The 15,785-nt window shown below is 33.3% G+C and overlaps 1 protein-coding gene across 2 annotated transcripts in view; it reads right to left on the bottom strand.

Annotated features, from left to right (window-relative positions):
* The window catches only part of LOC133638784 (katanin p60 ATPase-containing subunit A-like 2), a 30,399-nt gene that overhangs the window by 10,172 nt on the left and 4,442 nt on the right, over window positions 1-15,785 (bottom strand). For both annotated transcript variants that reach the window (XM_062031727.1, XM_062031729.1), the window contains exons 7-11: window positions 13,857-13,904; window positions 13,643-13,720; window positions 4,412-4,510; window positions 2,558-2,621; window positions 2,374-2,492 (exon numbers count right to left, since the gene is read on the bottom strand). In XM_062031727.1, the coding sequence (XP_061887711.1) occupies window positions 2,374-2,492; window positions 2,558-2,621; window positions 4,412-4,510; window positions 13,643-13,720; window positions 13,857-13,904 (408 nt within the window). The remainder of the gene's footprint in view (window positions 1-2,373; window positions 2,493-2,557; window positions 2,622-4,411; window positions 4,511-13,642; window positions 13,721-13,856; window positions 13,905-15,785) is intronic.

The raw sequence follows: 15,785 nt of genomic DNA, 5'->3' as shown, positions 1-15,785 counted from the left end.
TATATATGGTATATCGTGACATGGACTAAACATATCCACATATATATGGTGTATGGTGACATGGACTAAACATATCCACATATATATGGTGTATCGTGACATGGACTAAACATATCCACATATATATGGTGTATCGTGACATGGACTAAACATATCCACATATATATGGTGTATGGTGACATGGACTAAACATATCCACATATATATGGTGTATCGTGACATGGACTAAACATATCCACATATATATGGTGTATCGTGACATGGACTAAACATATCCACATATATATGGTGTATGGTGACATGGACTAAACATATCCACATATATATGGTGTATCGTGACATGGACTAAACATATCCACATATATATGGTATATCGTGACATGGACTAAACATATCCACATATATATGGTGTATGGTGACATGGACTAAACATATCCACATATATATGGTGTATGGTGACATGGACTAAACATATCCACATATATATGGTGTATCGTGACATGGACTAAACATATCCACATATATATGGTGTATCGTGACATGGACTAAACATATCCACATATATATGGTGTATCCTGACATGGACTAAACATATCCACATATATATGGTGTATGGTGACATGGACTAAACATATCCACATATATATGGTGTATGGTGACATGGACTAAACATATCCACATATATATGGTGTATGGTGACATGGACTAAACATATCCACATATATATGGTGTATGGTGACATGGACTAAACATATCCACATATATATGGTATATCGTGACATGGACTAAACATATCCACATATATATGGTGTATGGTGACATGGACTAAACATATCCACATATATATGGTGTATGGTGACATGGACTAAACATATCCACATATATATGGTGTATCGTGACATGGACTAAACATATCCACATATATATGGTGTATGGTGACATGGACTAAACATATCCACATATATATGGTGTATCGTGACATGGACTAAACATATCCACATATATATGGTGTATGGTGACATGGACTAAACATATCCACATATATATGGTGTATGGTGACATGGACTAAACATATCCACATATATATGGTGTATCGTGACATGGACTAAACATATCCACATATATATGGTATATCGTGACATGGACTAAACATATCCACATATATATGGTGTATGGTGACATGGACTAAACATATCCACATATATATGGTGTATCGTGACATGGACTAAACATATCCACATATATATGGTGTATGGTGACATGGACTAAACATATCCACATATATATGGTGTATGGTGACATGGACTAAACATATCCACATATATATGGTGTATGGTGACATGGACTAAACATATCCACATATATATGGTGTATGGTGACATGGACTAAACATATCCACATATATATGGTATATCGTGACATGGACTAAACATATCCACATATATATGGTGTATGGTGACATGGACTAAACATATCCACATATATATGGTGTATGGTGACATGGACTAAACATATCCACATATATATGGTGTATCGTGACATGGACTAAACATATCCACATATATATGGTGTATGGTGACATGGACTAAACATATCCACATATATATGGTGTATCGTGACATGGACTAAACATATCCACATATATATGGTGTATGGTGACATGGACTAAACATATCCACATATATATGGTGTATGGTGACATGGACTAAACATATCCACATATATATGGTGTATCGTGACATGGACTAAACATATCCACATATATATGGTATATCGTGACATGGACTAAACATATCCACATATATATGGTGTATGGTGACATGGACTAAACATATCCACATATATATGGTGTATGGTGACATGGACTAAACATATCCACATATATATGGTGTATCGTGACATGGACTAAACATATCCACATATATATGGTGTATCGTGACATGGACTAAACATATCCACATATATATGGTGTATCGTGACATGGACTAAACATATCCACATATATATGGTGTATCATGACATGGCCTAAACATATCCACATATATATGGTGTATCATGACATGGCCTAAACATATCCACATATATATGGTGTATCATGACATGGCCTAAACATATCCACATATATATGGTGTATCATGACATGGCCTAAAAATATCCACATATTAATAAAAGGCCATATCGCCCAGCCCTATGTACTTGTATACATCATAATGTGTGTACTTGTATACATCATAATGTGTGTACTTGTATACATCATAATGTGTGTACTTGTATACATCATAATGTGTGTACTAATAACCACATTGTTAACTTGGTCAGCACACCTATTGTACTGGTGTACCTAATGTCGTGTCCACTGGAGGACAGACTTACCCTGACCAGTTTTTCCGAGTCCCCTCGCCACTTGCTCACTATGCTCGAGGCCGAGATGTTGAAGAAGGTCGTCTTGCACTCGGTGGCCACGGCTTTGGCCAGCAGGGTCTTGCCCGTACCTGTGAGCGGGAGGTCAAAGGTCAACACGCAGTTGGGGTAACCGGCAGGGAAATGGTGTGGTTACCCGGGGGGCCGTAAAGTAGCAGGCCCTTCCAGGGAGAGAGGATGCCCGTGAAGAGCTGTGGGTACTGTGGCATTAAAAAACAACAACAGTTGGCATAACTTTCCATCTGTTTGGCAATCAAACACAAAAAAGCGGAGCTAAGCCTGATGTATGACTTGGTGGAGGTTATGGCTGGCACACACATTAGTAAGAATCTTAGGTGATGAACATGGTCTAGCCCATGGGTCACCAACGCGGTGCCCGCGGGCACCAGGTAGCCCGTAAGGACCAGATGAGTAGCCCGCTGGCCTGTTCTAAAAATAGCTCAAATAGCAGCACTTACCAGTGAGCTGCCTCTATTTTTTAAATTCTATTTATTTATTAGCAAGCTGGTCTCGCCTTGCTCGACATTTTTAATTCTAAGAGAGACAAAACTCAAATAGAATGTGAAAATCCAAGGAAATATTTTAAAGACTTGGTCTTCACTTGTTTAAATCAATTCTTTTTTTTTTTAACTTTGCTTCTTATAACTTTCAGAAAGACAATTTTAGAGAAAAAAATACAACCTTAAAAATAATTTTAGGATTTTTAAACACATATACCTTTTTACCTTTTAAATTAATTCCTCTTATTTCCTGACAATTTAAATCAATGTTCAAGTAATTTTTATTTTTTTTATTGTAAAGAAAAATATATACATTTTAATTTAATTCTTCATTTTAGCTTCTGTTTTGTCGACGAAGAATATTTGTGAAATATTTCTTCAAACTTATCATGATTAAAATTCAAAAAAAATATTCTGGCAAATCTAGAAAATCTGTAGAATCAAATTTAAACCTTATTTCAAAGTCTTTTGAATTTCTTTTAACATTTTTGTTCTGGAAAATCTAGAAGAAATAACGATTTGTCTTTGTTAGAAATATAGCTTGGTCCAATTTGTTATATATTCTAACAAAGTGCAGATTGGATTTTAACCTATTTAAAACATGTCATCCAAATTCTAAAATTAATCTTAATCAGGAAAAATTACTAATGATGTTCCATACATTATTTTTTTTATTTTTTCAAAAAGATTCGAATTAGCTAGTTTTTCTCTTCTTTTTTTCGGTTGAATTTTGAATTTTAAAGAGTCGAAATTGAAGATAAACTATGTTTCAAAATTTAACTGTCATTTTATTCTTGTTTTTTCCTCTTTTAAACCGTTCAATTAAGTGTAAATATAATTAATTATTAACAATAACATAGAGTTAAAGGTAAATTGAGCAAATTAGCTATTTCTGGCAATTTATTTAAGTGTGTATCAAACTGATAGCCCTTCGCATTAATCACTACCCAAGAAGTAGCTCTTGGTTTCAAAAAGGTTGGTGACCCCTGGTCTAGCCTGATGCATGACTTGGTGGAGGTTATGGCTGGCACACACATTAGTAAGAATCTTAGGTGATGAACACGGTCTAGCCTGATGTATGACTTGGTGGAGGTTATGGCTGGCACACACATTAGTAAGAATCTTAGGTGATGAACACGGGCTGGTTGGGATCAGCAAGTGACCTTATACCCCAGAGAATGAATAATAATGGAGACAGGATGTTATTGAATAAAAAGAGAGGTGCAGGGAGGCAGATGGAGGCATCCGTCCTCATCTGGGTGTGTAAATGTCACCGGCATGCAGACCGCCTGATTGGATGTCATCACATCCATCAGGAGCTGGTACGACATGACATCTGGATGTAAAAGTCCACATGAAGCGCGCGCCGTGTTGCCATATTATCCCACTTATAGATTTCATGTCATCCCGACCTGACCCCCCGACTCTTTAAAGGAGATGTATTCAGAATCGAAGAAGGGCGAGCGGTGCTGAAATAGCAGTGGGCACACCTTAATGGGGTAGACCACCGCCTCCTTGACTAATCGCTTTGCGTCCTCCAGGCCGATGATGTCCTCCCAGCGCACGTTGGGGTTGTGCAAATAGATGTCCTTTGTGGGCAACACACACACACACACACACACACACACACACACACACACACACACACACACACACACACACACACACACACACACACACACACACACAGGTGTCCTTTAGTGTCAAGTATCCAATAAGGGAAACAAATAAAGTCTTCATTCATACAAAAACATAAATTCACTCACGACAAAGCACTTTGCTGCGCTCTAGTGGACAATATGTGGTATGACAGTCTAAGGTGCTTTAGCCAGGGTTTATTATTTCCCCTTATCAATACATTTTCAAGATTTTTCAGCTCTTTCGCAACGACATGATTACATCTAACATATATATTATGTAGAGCATATTATTTTTTACTTTATGCAACTACATGATTACATCTAAAAAACATATTATATATAGACAATATTATTTTTTACCTTATACAACTACATGATTACATCTAAATATATATATTATATATAGAGAATATTATTTTTACCTTATGCAACTACATGATTACATCTAAAATATATATTATATATAGAGAATATTTTTTTTACCTTATGCAACTACATGATTACATCCAAATATATATATTATATATAGAGAATATTATTTTTTACTTTATGCAACTACATGATTACATCCAAATATATATATTATATATAGAGAATATTATTTTTACCTTATGCAACTACATGATTACATCCAAATATATATATTATATATAGAGAATATTATTTTTTACTTTATGCAACTACATGATTACATCTAAAATATATATTATGTAGAGAATATTATTTTTACCTTATGCAACTACATGATTACATCTAAAAATATATATTATGTAGAGAATATTATTTTTACCTTATGCAACTACATGATTACATCTAACTATATATATTATATAGAGGCTATTATTTTTTACTTTATGCAACTACATGATTACATCTATAATTTATATTATATATAGAGAATATTATTTTTACCTTATGCAACTACATGATTACATCAAAATATATATATTATATATAGATAATATTATTTTTACCTTATGCAACTACATGATTACATCTAAATATATTATATAGAGAATATTATTTTTTACCTTATGCAACTACATGATTACATCTAAATATATATATTATATATAGAGGCTATTATTTTTTTTACTTTATACAACTACATGATTACATTTATAATTTATAATATTTTTACCTTATGCAACTACATGATTACATCTAAATATATATATTATATAGAGAATATTATTTTTTCCTTATGCAACTACATGATTACATCTAAATATATATATTATATAGAGGCTATTATTTTTTACTTTATGCAACTACATGTTTACATCTATAATTTATATTATATATAGAGAATATTATTTTTACCTTATGCAACTACATGATTACATCTAAATATATATATTATATATAGAGGCTATTATTTTTTTTACTTTATACAACTACATGATTACATCTATAATTTATATTATTTTTACCTTATGCAACTACATGATTACATCTAAATATATATATTATATAGAGGCTATTATTTTTTTACTTTATGCAACTACATGATTACATCTAAATATATATATTATATAGAGGCTATTATTTTTTGCTTTGTGCAACTACATGATTACATCTAAAATATATATTATATATAGAGAATATTATTTTTTACCTTATGCAACTACGTGATTACATCTAAATATATATATTATATAGAGGCTATTATTTTTTTTACCTTATGCAACTACATGATTACATCTAAAATATATATTATATATAGAGAATATTATTTTTACCTAATGCAACTACATGATTACATCTGAAATATATATTACGTAGAGAATTATTTTTTACCTTATGCAACTACATGATTACATCTAAATATGTATATTATATAGAGGCTATTATTTTTTTTACTTTATGCAACTACATGATTACATCTAAAATATATATTATATATAGAGAATATTATTTTTACCTTATGCAACTACATGATTACATCTAAAATATATATTATGTAGAGAATATTATTTTTTACCTTATGCAACTACATGATTACATCTAAATATATATATTATATATAGAGAATATTATTTTTACCTTATACAACTACATGATTACATCTAAATATATATATTATACAGAGGCTATTATTTTTTTACTTTATGCAACTACATGATTACATCTAAATATATATATTATATAGAGCAGGGGTCTCAAACTCAATTTACCTGGGGGCCACTGGAGCTAGGGTCTGGGTGAGGCTGGGCCGCATCAGGTTTTCAACAAAAAAAACGCATTTATTAAAAACAGAAAAAAAAAGAAAAAAAAAACTGTCTTCAATGCTTTTGCTTCTGCTATACCCTACACTTTTTCAGTGCTTTGGTTCCGGTTTTCCACAAGAAAAGCTCTGATAAAACATTCCACTGTTCTCAAATATCTTAATTTTTAATTTTCTACACAAAATAAGATGAAAAAATAAATAAACAAATAAAGAATAAAGAAAATAAATCAATCAATCAGTAATAAATAAATAAAATAATAATAAAACAGCAAATAAGAAAAACTTAAGAAACCACATATAGTTGGTGGGTAGAGAAATTATTTTTTTTCAGATTCAAATTAACAGTATTAACAGTTATTTAACCTTTAACATGAACATTAATGAAACTTTCAACATGAACTGTTCTGAACATGGCTTCTCTTGCCTACTTTTGGCTAGAGGTCTGGCAGCGCTTCCTCTCGCATAGCCGAGCCACATTTGGCTTGAGGGAGGAAGCAATTGAGACCCTCAGTAGACTTTGAAGATGCTCATCAGTAAGTCTGGTCCTGTACTTGGACTTATTGAAGTTCAAGGTGGAGAAGAGCTTTTCACACAAGTACGTGCTCCCAAAAAGGCACATGGTCCGCTTGAACATTCTGGAAAGCTCAGGGAAGCTGGGAGTCAATTCTCTCAAAAATTGCCCAAGCTTGTCTGCTCTTCCACTCACCTCCCTGAACTTGGCTTTGAGTTCAGAGTTGCACTGCAGGTCAATGAGCTCCATTTGAAGCACAGGAGGGGCATCTTGCACATCAAAGGAGAAGGGGTCCGCAAAAATTTGAAATGTGGCTCTGTGCGTCTTGAAGTCTGCAAATCTGTGGTCAAATTCCTCCTGTAGCTTCAAAATGGCATCAGCATACTTCTCACCACTGAATGGTGTGCCTGCATCCACAAGTGCCTTGCATGCTGGGAAATGGCAAAGGTTTGTCTGAGATAGCTGAACTTTCCATAGCATAAGTTTTGTGGAGAATGCTCTCACATTGTCATAGGCAGCACTGACAAGTTGCCCCTGGCCTTGTAACCTCTTGTTCAGTACATTAAGCTCATGCGTGACATCAACAAGAAAAGCTAAGTCCATGAGCCATATAGGATCACTTAACACAGGAACAGCCACCCCATTCTTCTCCATGAAGACTTTCACTTCTGCTCTCAACTCAAAAAATCTCTTCAACATGTTTCCCCTGCTGAGCCAACGTACCTCGGTGAAGTAAAGCACGTCCCCATATTCTGACTCCATTTCTTCTAAAAAAGCACGGAACCTTCTGTGTTTTAAGCCCCTGGATCTGATGTGGTTGATGCATTGCACAACAACAGACATCACGTTGTCAAATTTCAGGCATTTGCTGCAAAGGGCCTGCTGATGGATAATGCAGTGCAGAGCTATGGCTTCCTCCACACCCTCCTCTTCCAGTTTTTTTTGAACAAGTGCCACCAGTCCATTTTTCCTCCCTGTCATTGATGGCGCTCCATCAGTTGTTATCCCAACAAATCTCTTCCATGAAAAACCGGCATTCTCAATGGCATCACACAGCTGGTGAAATATCTCCTGAGCGGTGGTCTGGCCATGCATTGGCATTACTGTGAGCAACTCCTCTGTCACTTCAAAATTGTCATCAACACCACGGACATATATTGCGAGCTGGGCAGTGTCAGTGATGTCTGTGGTCTCATCAAGAGCGACTGAGTATACACTGAAACATTTTGCTTTCTCACACAGTTGATCATAAATGTCACTTGACATGTCACAAATGCGCTCTGCCACGGTGTTGGCAGAAAGGCTGATGTTGCTGAACTGACCTTTCTTTTCTGGACAGACAATACTTGCAGCCTGTAACAGGCACTTTTTGACAAATTCACCTTCTGTAAATGGCTTTCCTGCTTTAGCAATCATCTCACTAACCACATAGCTAGCTTCGACTGCTGCGTTATTCTCTTTGGTTACTTTCTTAAAAAAATCTTGTTGCTTCAGTAGACATGTTTTAAGATTGGCAACTCGGTTGGCTCTCTCATCTCCCTGGTATTTTGCATAGTCCTCAGCATGTCTAGTTGTGTAATGACGTTTCAAATTGTATTCCTTATGCACCGCAACTTTCTCTGTGCAAATAAGACACGTCGGAGTGCCCCTGTGCTCCACAAAGAAATACTGAATTTCCCACTTTTCCTGAAATTGTCTGTGCTCATCACCAACCTTTCTCTTCACTGCAGGCTTTGAGAAAGACATGTTTGGGGCTGTGTAATATATAATTTCACTAGGTATCGCTGTTGTGTTGAAGTTTAAGTTTTAGTGTTTAGCTGACGTACAAAGAACGTAATTTCCGCTGGTACCAGATTGGCTCAGGGTCCTGCGCCTGCATATGACGTCGAGCACGGCACAGTTAGTGATTGGTTGAACGTCAGAAACCATGGAAACACAAAGTGTTTGTGGTGGCCGTTTAATATTTATATTATAAGTTCTCCCTATAAACGTGCATTTTTTTCACACTGACAGGCTCAGATAGTTACAATAAGTGTCCGACAACATACTAGAAAGGAGAAATGAACGTATGTCTACCTTTAGCTTGAGATCGCTGTTTGTTGCGAGAGCCAATCAGTGTGGAGAGTCTCATAACGTTACTGCACACAGGTCCTGTGCGGTGTCCTGCAGGCTGCTGTGCCCGCTGCAGTTTATGGAAGACAGAGTTTACCGACAACCGTTTAACGACCAGGAGAGTTTATGTTTCGCAGCCGGCTCTGGAGGGAGAGAGCCGGTGAATCCCCTGTTTACTGACCGGGAGGAGAGAGCCGGTGAATCCCCTGTGAACTTCCCCTGACCGGGGGAATGGGACTGGACCGGAGTTCGCTGGCGGTTTACCTGACCGGGAGTTTCGGAGGGAGAGAACCGGGGGAAAACCGACGAGATTACATACAAAGTCAATGCAGACCGGAGGTTGTTTATTTTTTTCGCGGGACTGGACCGGAGGACTGAACCACTGCTAGCTGGCAGGCAGCCGGCTCAGAGCAGCAGCACTGAAGGAGAGAACTGGGGGAAAAACCCACAGTTTACCGGCGGCCGTTTACTGACCATGGGAGTATTTTTGAGTATTTTGCGATTATTTTTGTCGCTTTTGCTGTGAACACCCCTTTAGTCCACACAGCAGCAGAACAACAACAAACAGCGATCTCAAGCTAAAGGTAGACATACGTTCATTTCTCCTTTCTAGTATGTTGTCGGACACTTATTGTAACTATCTGAGCCTGTCAGTGTGAAAAAAATGCACGTTTATAGGGAGAACTAGGGAGAATGTGACGCCTCCAGAGGGTATCATGTACCCAGAAATGACAGCGGAGCTTCGGACTTTCAGAGCAGTACAGCGCAGTGATGGTGGTGATCTCAGTCATGGATGATGAGAGAAAAAGCAAAACAGGCGGGCTCGCTCGCGTATGGGCGGGACAAAATCGTGTCAATTGTGTCCGGTGTGCACACAGCTTTAAGCTGTCATTTCTGGGTACATGATACCATACAGCATCCATGTCAAACTCGCGCGGGCCGCACTAACATTAAACTTTCATATCAAGGCGGGGGCCTCAAACTAGCGTCCGGCGGGCCGCATTTGGCCCGCGGGCCGCGAGTTTGAGACCCCTGATATAGAGGCTATTATTTTTTGCTTTGTGCAACTACATGATTACATCTAAAATATATATTATATATGGAGAATATTATTTTTTACCTTATGCAACTACATGATTACATCTAAAATATATATTATGTAGAGAATATTATTTTTTACCTTATGCAACTACATGATTACATCTAAATATATATATTATATATAGAGAATATTATTTTTACCTTATGCAACTACATGATTACATCTAAATATATATATTATATAGAGGCTATTATTTTTTTTACTTTATGCAACTACATGATTACATCTAAAATATATATTATATATAGAGAATATTATTTTTACCTTATGCAACTACATGATTACATCTAAAATATATATTATGTAGAGAATATTATTTTTTACCTTATGCAACTACATGATTACATCTAAATATATATATTATATAGAGGCTATTATTTTTTACTTAATGCAACTAAATGATTACATCTATAATTTATATTATATATAGAGAATATTATTGTTACCTTATGCAACTACATGATTACATCTAAATATCTATATTATATATAGATAATATTATTTTTACCTTATGCAACTACATGATTACATCTAAATATATTATATAGAGAATATTATTTTTTACTTTATGCAACTACATGATTACATCCAAATATATATATTATATATAGAGAATATTATTTTTACCTTATGCAACTACATGATTACATCCAAATATATATATTATATATAGAGAATATTATTTTTTACTTTATGCAACTACATGATTACATCCAAATATATATATTATATATAGAGAATATTATTTTTTACTTTATGCAACTACATGATTACATCTAAAATATATATTATGTAGAGAATATTATTTTTACCTTATGCAACTACATGATTACATCTAAATATATATATTATATAGAGGCTATTATTTTTTACTTTATGCAACTACATGATTACATCTATAATTTATATTATATATAGAGAATATTATTTTTACCTTATGCAACTACATGATTACATCAAAATATATATATTATATATAGATAATATTATTTTTACCTTATGCAACTACATGATTACATCTAAATATATTATATAGAGAATATTATTTTTTACCTTATGCAACTAAATGATTACATCTAAATATATATATTATATATAGAGGCTATTATTTTTTTACTTTATACAACTACATGATTACATCTATAATTTATAATATTTTTACCTTATGCAACTACATGATTACATCTAAATATATATATTATATAGAGAATATTATTTTTTCCTTATGCAACTACATGATTACATCTAAATATATTATATAGAGAATATTATTTTTTACCTTATGCAACTAAATGATTACATCTAAATATATATATTATATATAGAGGCTATTATTTTTTTACTTTATACAACTACATGATTACATCTATAATTTATAATATTTTTACCTTATGCAACTACATGATTACATCTAAATATATATATTATATAGAGAATATTATTTTTTCCTTATGCAACTACATGATTACATCTAAATATATATATTATATAGAGGCTATTATTTTTTACTTTATGCAACTACATGTTTACATCTATAATTTATATTATATATAGAGAATATTATTTTTACCTTATACAACTACATGATTACATCTAAAATATATATTATGTAGAGAATATTATTTTTTACCTTATGCAACTACATGATTACATCTAAATATATATATTATATAGAGGCTATTATTTTTTACTTTATGCAACTAAATGATTACATCTATAATTTATATTATATATAGAGAATATTATTGTTACCTTATGCAACTACATGATTACATCTAAATATCTATATTATATATAGATAATATTATTTTTACCTTATGCAACTACATGATTACATCTAAATATATTATATAGAGAATATTATTTTTTAATTTATGCAACTACATGATTACATCTAAATATATATATTATATATAGGGAATATTATTTTTACCTTATGCAACTACATGATTACATCTAAATATATATATTATATAGAGGCTATTATTTTTTGCTTTGTGCAACTACATGATTACATCTAAAATATATATTATATATAGAGAATATTATTTTTACCTTATGCAACTACATGATTACATCTAAAATATATATTATGTAGAGAATATTATTTTTACCTTATGCAACTACATGATTACATCTAAAAATATATATTATGTAGAGAATATTATTTTTTCCTTAAGCAACTACATGATTACATCTAAAAATATATATTATGTAGAGAATATTATTTTTACCTTATGCAACTACATGATTACATCTAAAGATAAATATTATATAGAGGCTATTATTTTTTTACTTTATGCAACTACATGATTACATCTAAAATATATATTATGTAGAGAATATTACTTTTACCTTATGCAACTACATGATTACATATTATTATTACAAATATATTATATATGGAGGCTATTATATTTTCGCATTCACTTATATTGACCAAGAAACACTATTTGGTATTACATTACAGTAAAATATGTGTCAGCCTTCACTATAAAGCAGTAAAACCATGTGATTTCTCCTAGCCAATCAGCAAAAGATATAATGATAATAGTTAAGACAAATATACTTTAATAGAACAATATGTGTGTTGTAAATGTTACACAGGTATGTCATTATTATAAATATAAAGATATTATATAGATAAAGCCTGAATGCAGCTGAGGTAGGCTCCAGCACCCCCCGCGACACCGAAAGGGACAAGCGGTAGAAAATGGATGGGATGGATGGATGTAGATAAAGTTGAAATAATATATTACTCACATACGGTATATTATTTATTTTATTTTACATATTGAGCTGCAATAATCTACATAATTGCATTCTATTATTTACATATAATATTTTAACTCAATGTAAATATCTTTATATAAAACAAACAATATATATAAAAATAATAATACAAATAAAATAAAATAAAAGGATGATTTTTTTGAAAAGCTTACTAATAGTTTCTAGTCACTTTATACATTTTATAACATGTCACTTGACAGTAGCCTGTATCGTGGATATTGCTACACTACTTTAAATCACTCACAAACACTAAAACCCTCATCAACTCGTACCTGAGATGAAGGACATTTTCATCAAATAATATTTATACTTCTGCGCGTTTGTATTTTGTACCTTACTGATGATTGTGGCGAGTTCTTTCATCTCGCCGCTCATTCCTGGAAAGCCACTGAGGGGCTTCATCAGACGCTCCTGCATGGGATGAAAACACTTCATCACAATTATTACTAATGGCAAAAGGTTTGCTATGATATGCTGTGATCAGCATTTTACTAGAATTATTACTAGAGGTTAGATTTGCTTGAATGAGTGACTCGAGTGTCATTACCACGTGCTCCAAGTCCCCTTCAGCTCCTGTGCTGTCAATCATCTGACCCTACAACACAAAATAATATAGGAAGTATTTAATTAGATCATTTAGAGGAGCTTTGAAGAAATATGTAACATGAAAGATACTAACACCAATCTGATGTCGGTCAACATATGAACAAAGCTTTGTGGTGACAGTAAATTAGTGTAATATATATGAATATATCTCAATAATCAATCCATCTACTGCTTAATGTGTTGTTTTATTTTGACTATACTGTACAATAGACAAACGCTGTAATAGACCACGCCTCCAGAGCAGAACATTAGTAAAAGCTCAAGATTACCGCAGAGTTTTAGGAGATTTACGGAGCAAAATATGTTTAACGGCAGCACAGTGGATAGTGAGTGTGCCTCACAATAAGAAGGTTCTAGGTTCGATCCCCGAGCTCGGGGTCTTTCTGTGTGGAGTTTGCATGTTCTCCCCGTGACTGCGTGGGCTTCCTCCCACCTCCAAAGACTTGCACCTGGGGATAGGCCCCTCCCACCTCCAAAGACATGCACCTGGGGATAGGCCCCTCCCACCTCCAAAGACATGCACCTGGGGATAGGCCCCTCCCACCTCCAAAGACAAGCACCTGGGGATAGGCTGATTGTCAACACTAAATGGTCCCTTGTGTGTAAATGGTGTCTGTGTTGATTCTATAAAAAGGTGGTGACTTGTCCAGGGTGGGATAGGCTCCAGCACCCGTGATCCCGAGAGGGACAAGCGGTAGAAAAATGGATGGATAGATGATGTTTAGCTATTCTGACAATGGCTTGAAAACAATTAGGTTATGGTTTAAGTTGATTTCTAACATGTATACAAACACAATATGATACATCAGATAATCAAACATTTCTCATTTTACTTGACATGTTCCATAAAAAGTAGAAAGAAGTAAAGTTTGAACAATTAGGGATTAAACAAACAAAAAAACTAAAATGATTTGGCAGAAAGTAAATGATTAAAGACAAACATAAGTAACTAACTTTTTACTCTAAGTGTGTGATGTCATAATGATACAGATGTTATTATATTATACATCTTTATTATAAATACAAATATTTTATAGCAAAAAAACAATAAATACATTCTCTTGTTATATACAAAATATACGATTATATTTTATCATTTATAAAACTATTACACATAATACGCCCAATACGAAGTTAGTGGCACTTCCTAATTGAAGAATAGTGTTAAAGAAAAAATACTACAATAAATAATAGTAAAATATTTGAGTATTTTATACCATAATTATTAACTGCATGTGCAAATAAAGGCCACCCCAAATTGTTAAACATACTTGGACAATAAATATGTTTTCAAATGCCACTTTCCAACCAAATTCCTTTCAGGCTGTAAATATAAAATATTATATTTACACTCTAGATTAGAAAGAGGTTCCGTAGCAGAACCTCCAGGTTCTGTAACAGCTTCTTCCCTCAGGCCGTCAGACTCTTGAACGCATCATAATAATCCCCTCAATTCCCCCCAAAAATGGATTAAGTGGCTGGAATATAAAGACAATATAACATACATCCATAAACCTGGATGCATATGCAAAAGTGCAATATATTTATCTGTACAGTAATCTATTTATTTATATCTGCACCTTATTGCTCTTTTATCCTGCACTACCATGAGCTAATGCAACAAAATGTTGTTCTTATCTGTACTGTAAAGTTCACATTTGAATGACAATAAAAGGAAGTGTAAGTCTCTAAGTCTAATTATTTATAAAACTATTACACATAATACGCCCAATACGAAGTTAGTGGTACTTCCTAATTGAAAAATAGTGTTAAAGAAAAAATACTATAATAAATAATAGTAAAATATTTGAGTATTTTATATCATAATTATTAACTGCATGTGCAAATAAAGGTCTTGGTTTCTTGCATG

This window comes from Entelurus aequoreus, linkage group LG21 (assembly GCF_033978785.1).
Source record: "Entelurus aequoreus isolate RoL-2023_Sb linkage group LG21, RoL_Eaeq_v1.1, whole genome shotgun sequence".
Taxonomy (NCBI): Eukaryota; Metazoa; Chordata; class Actinopteri; order Syngnathiformes; family Syngnathidae; genus Entelurus; species Entelurus aequoreus.
Note: the sequence above shows the minus strand (reverse complement) of the source record. Positions and strands in the feature narration are given on the sequence as shown.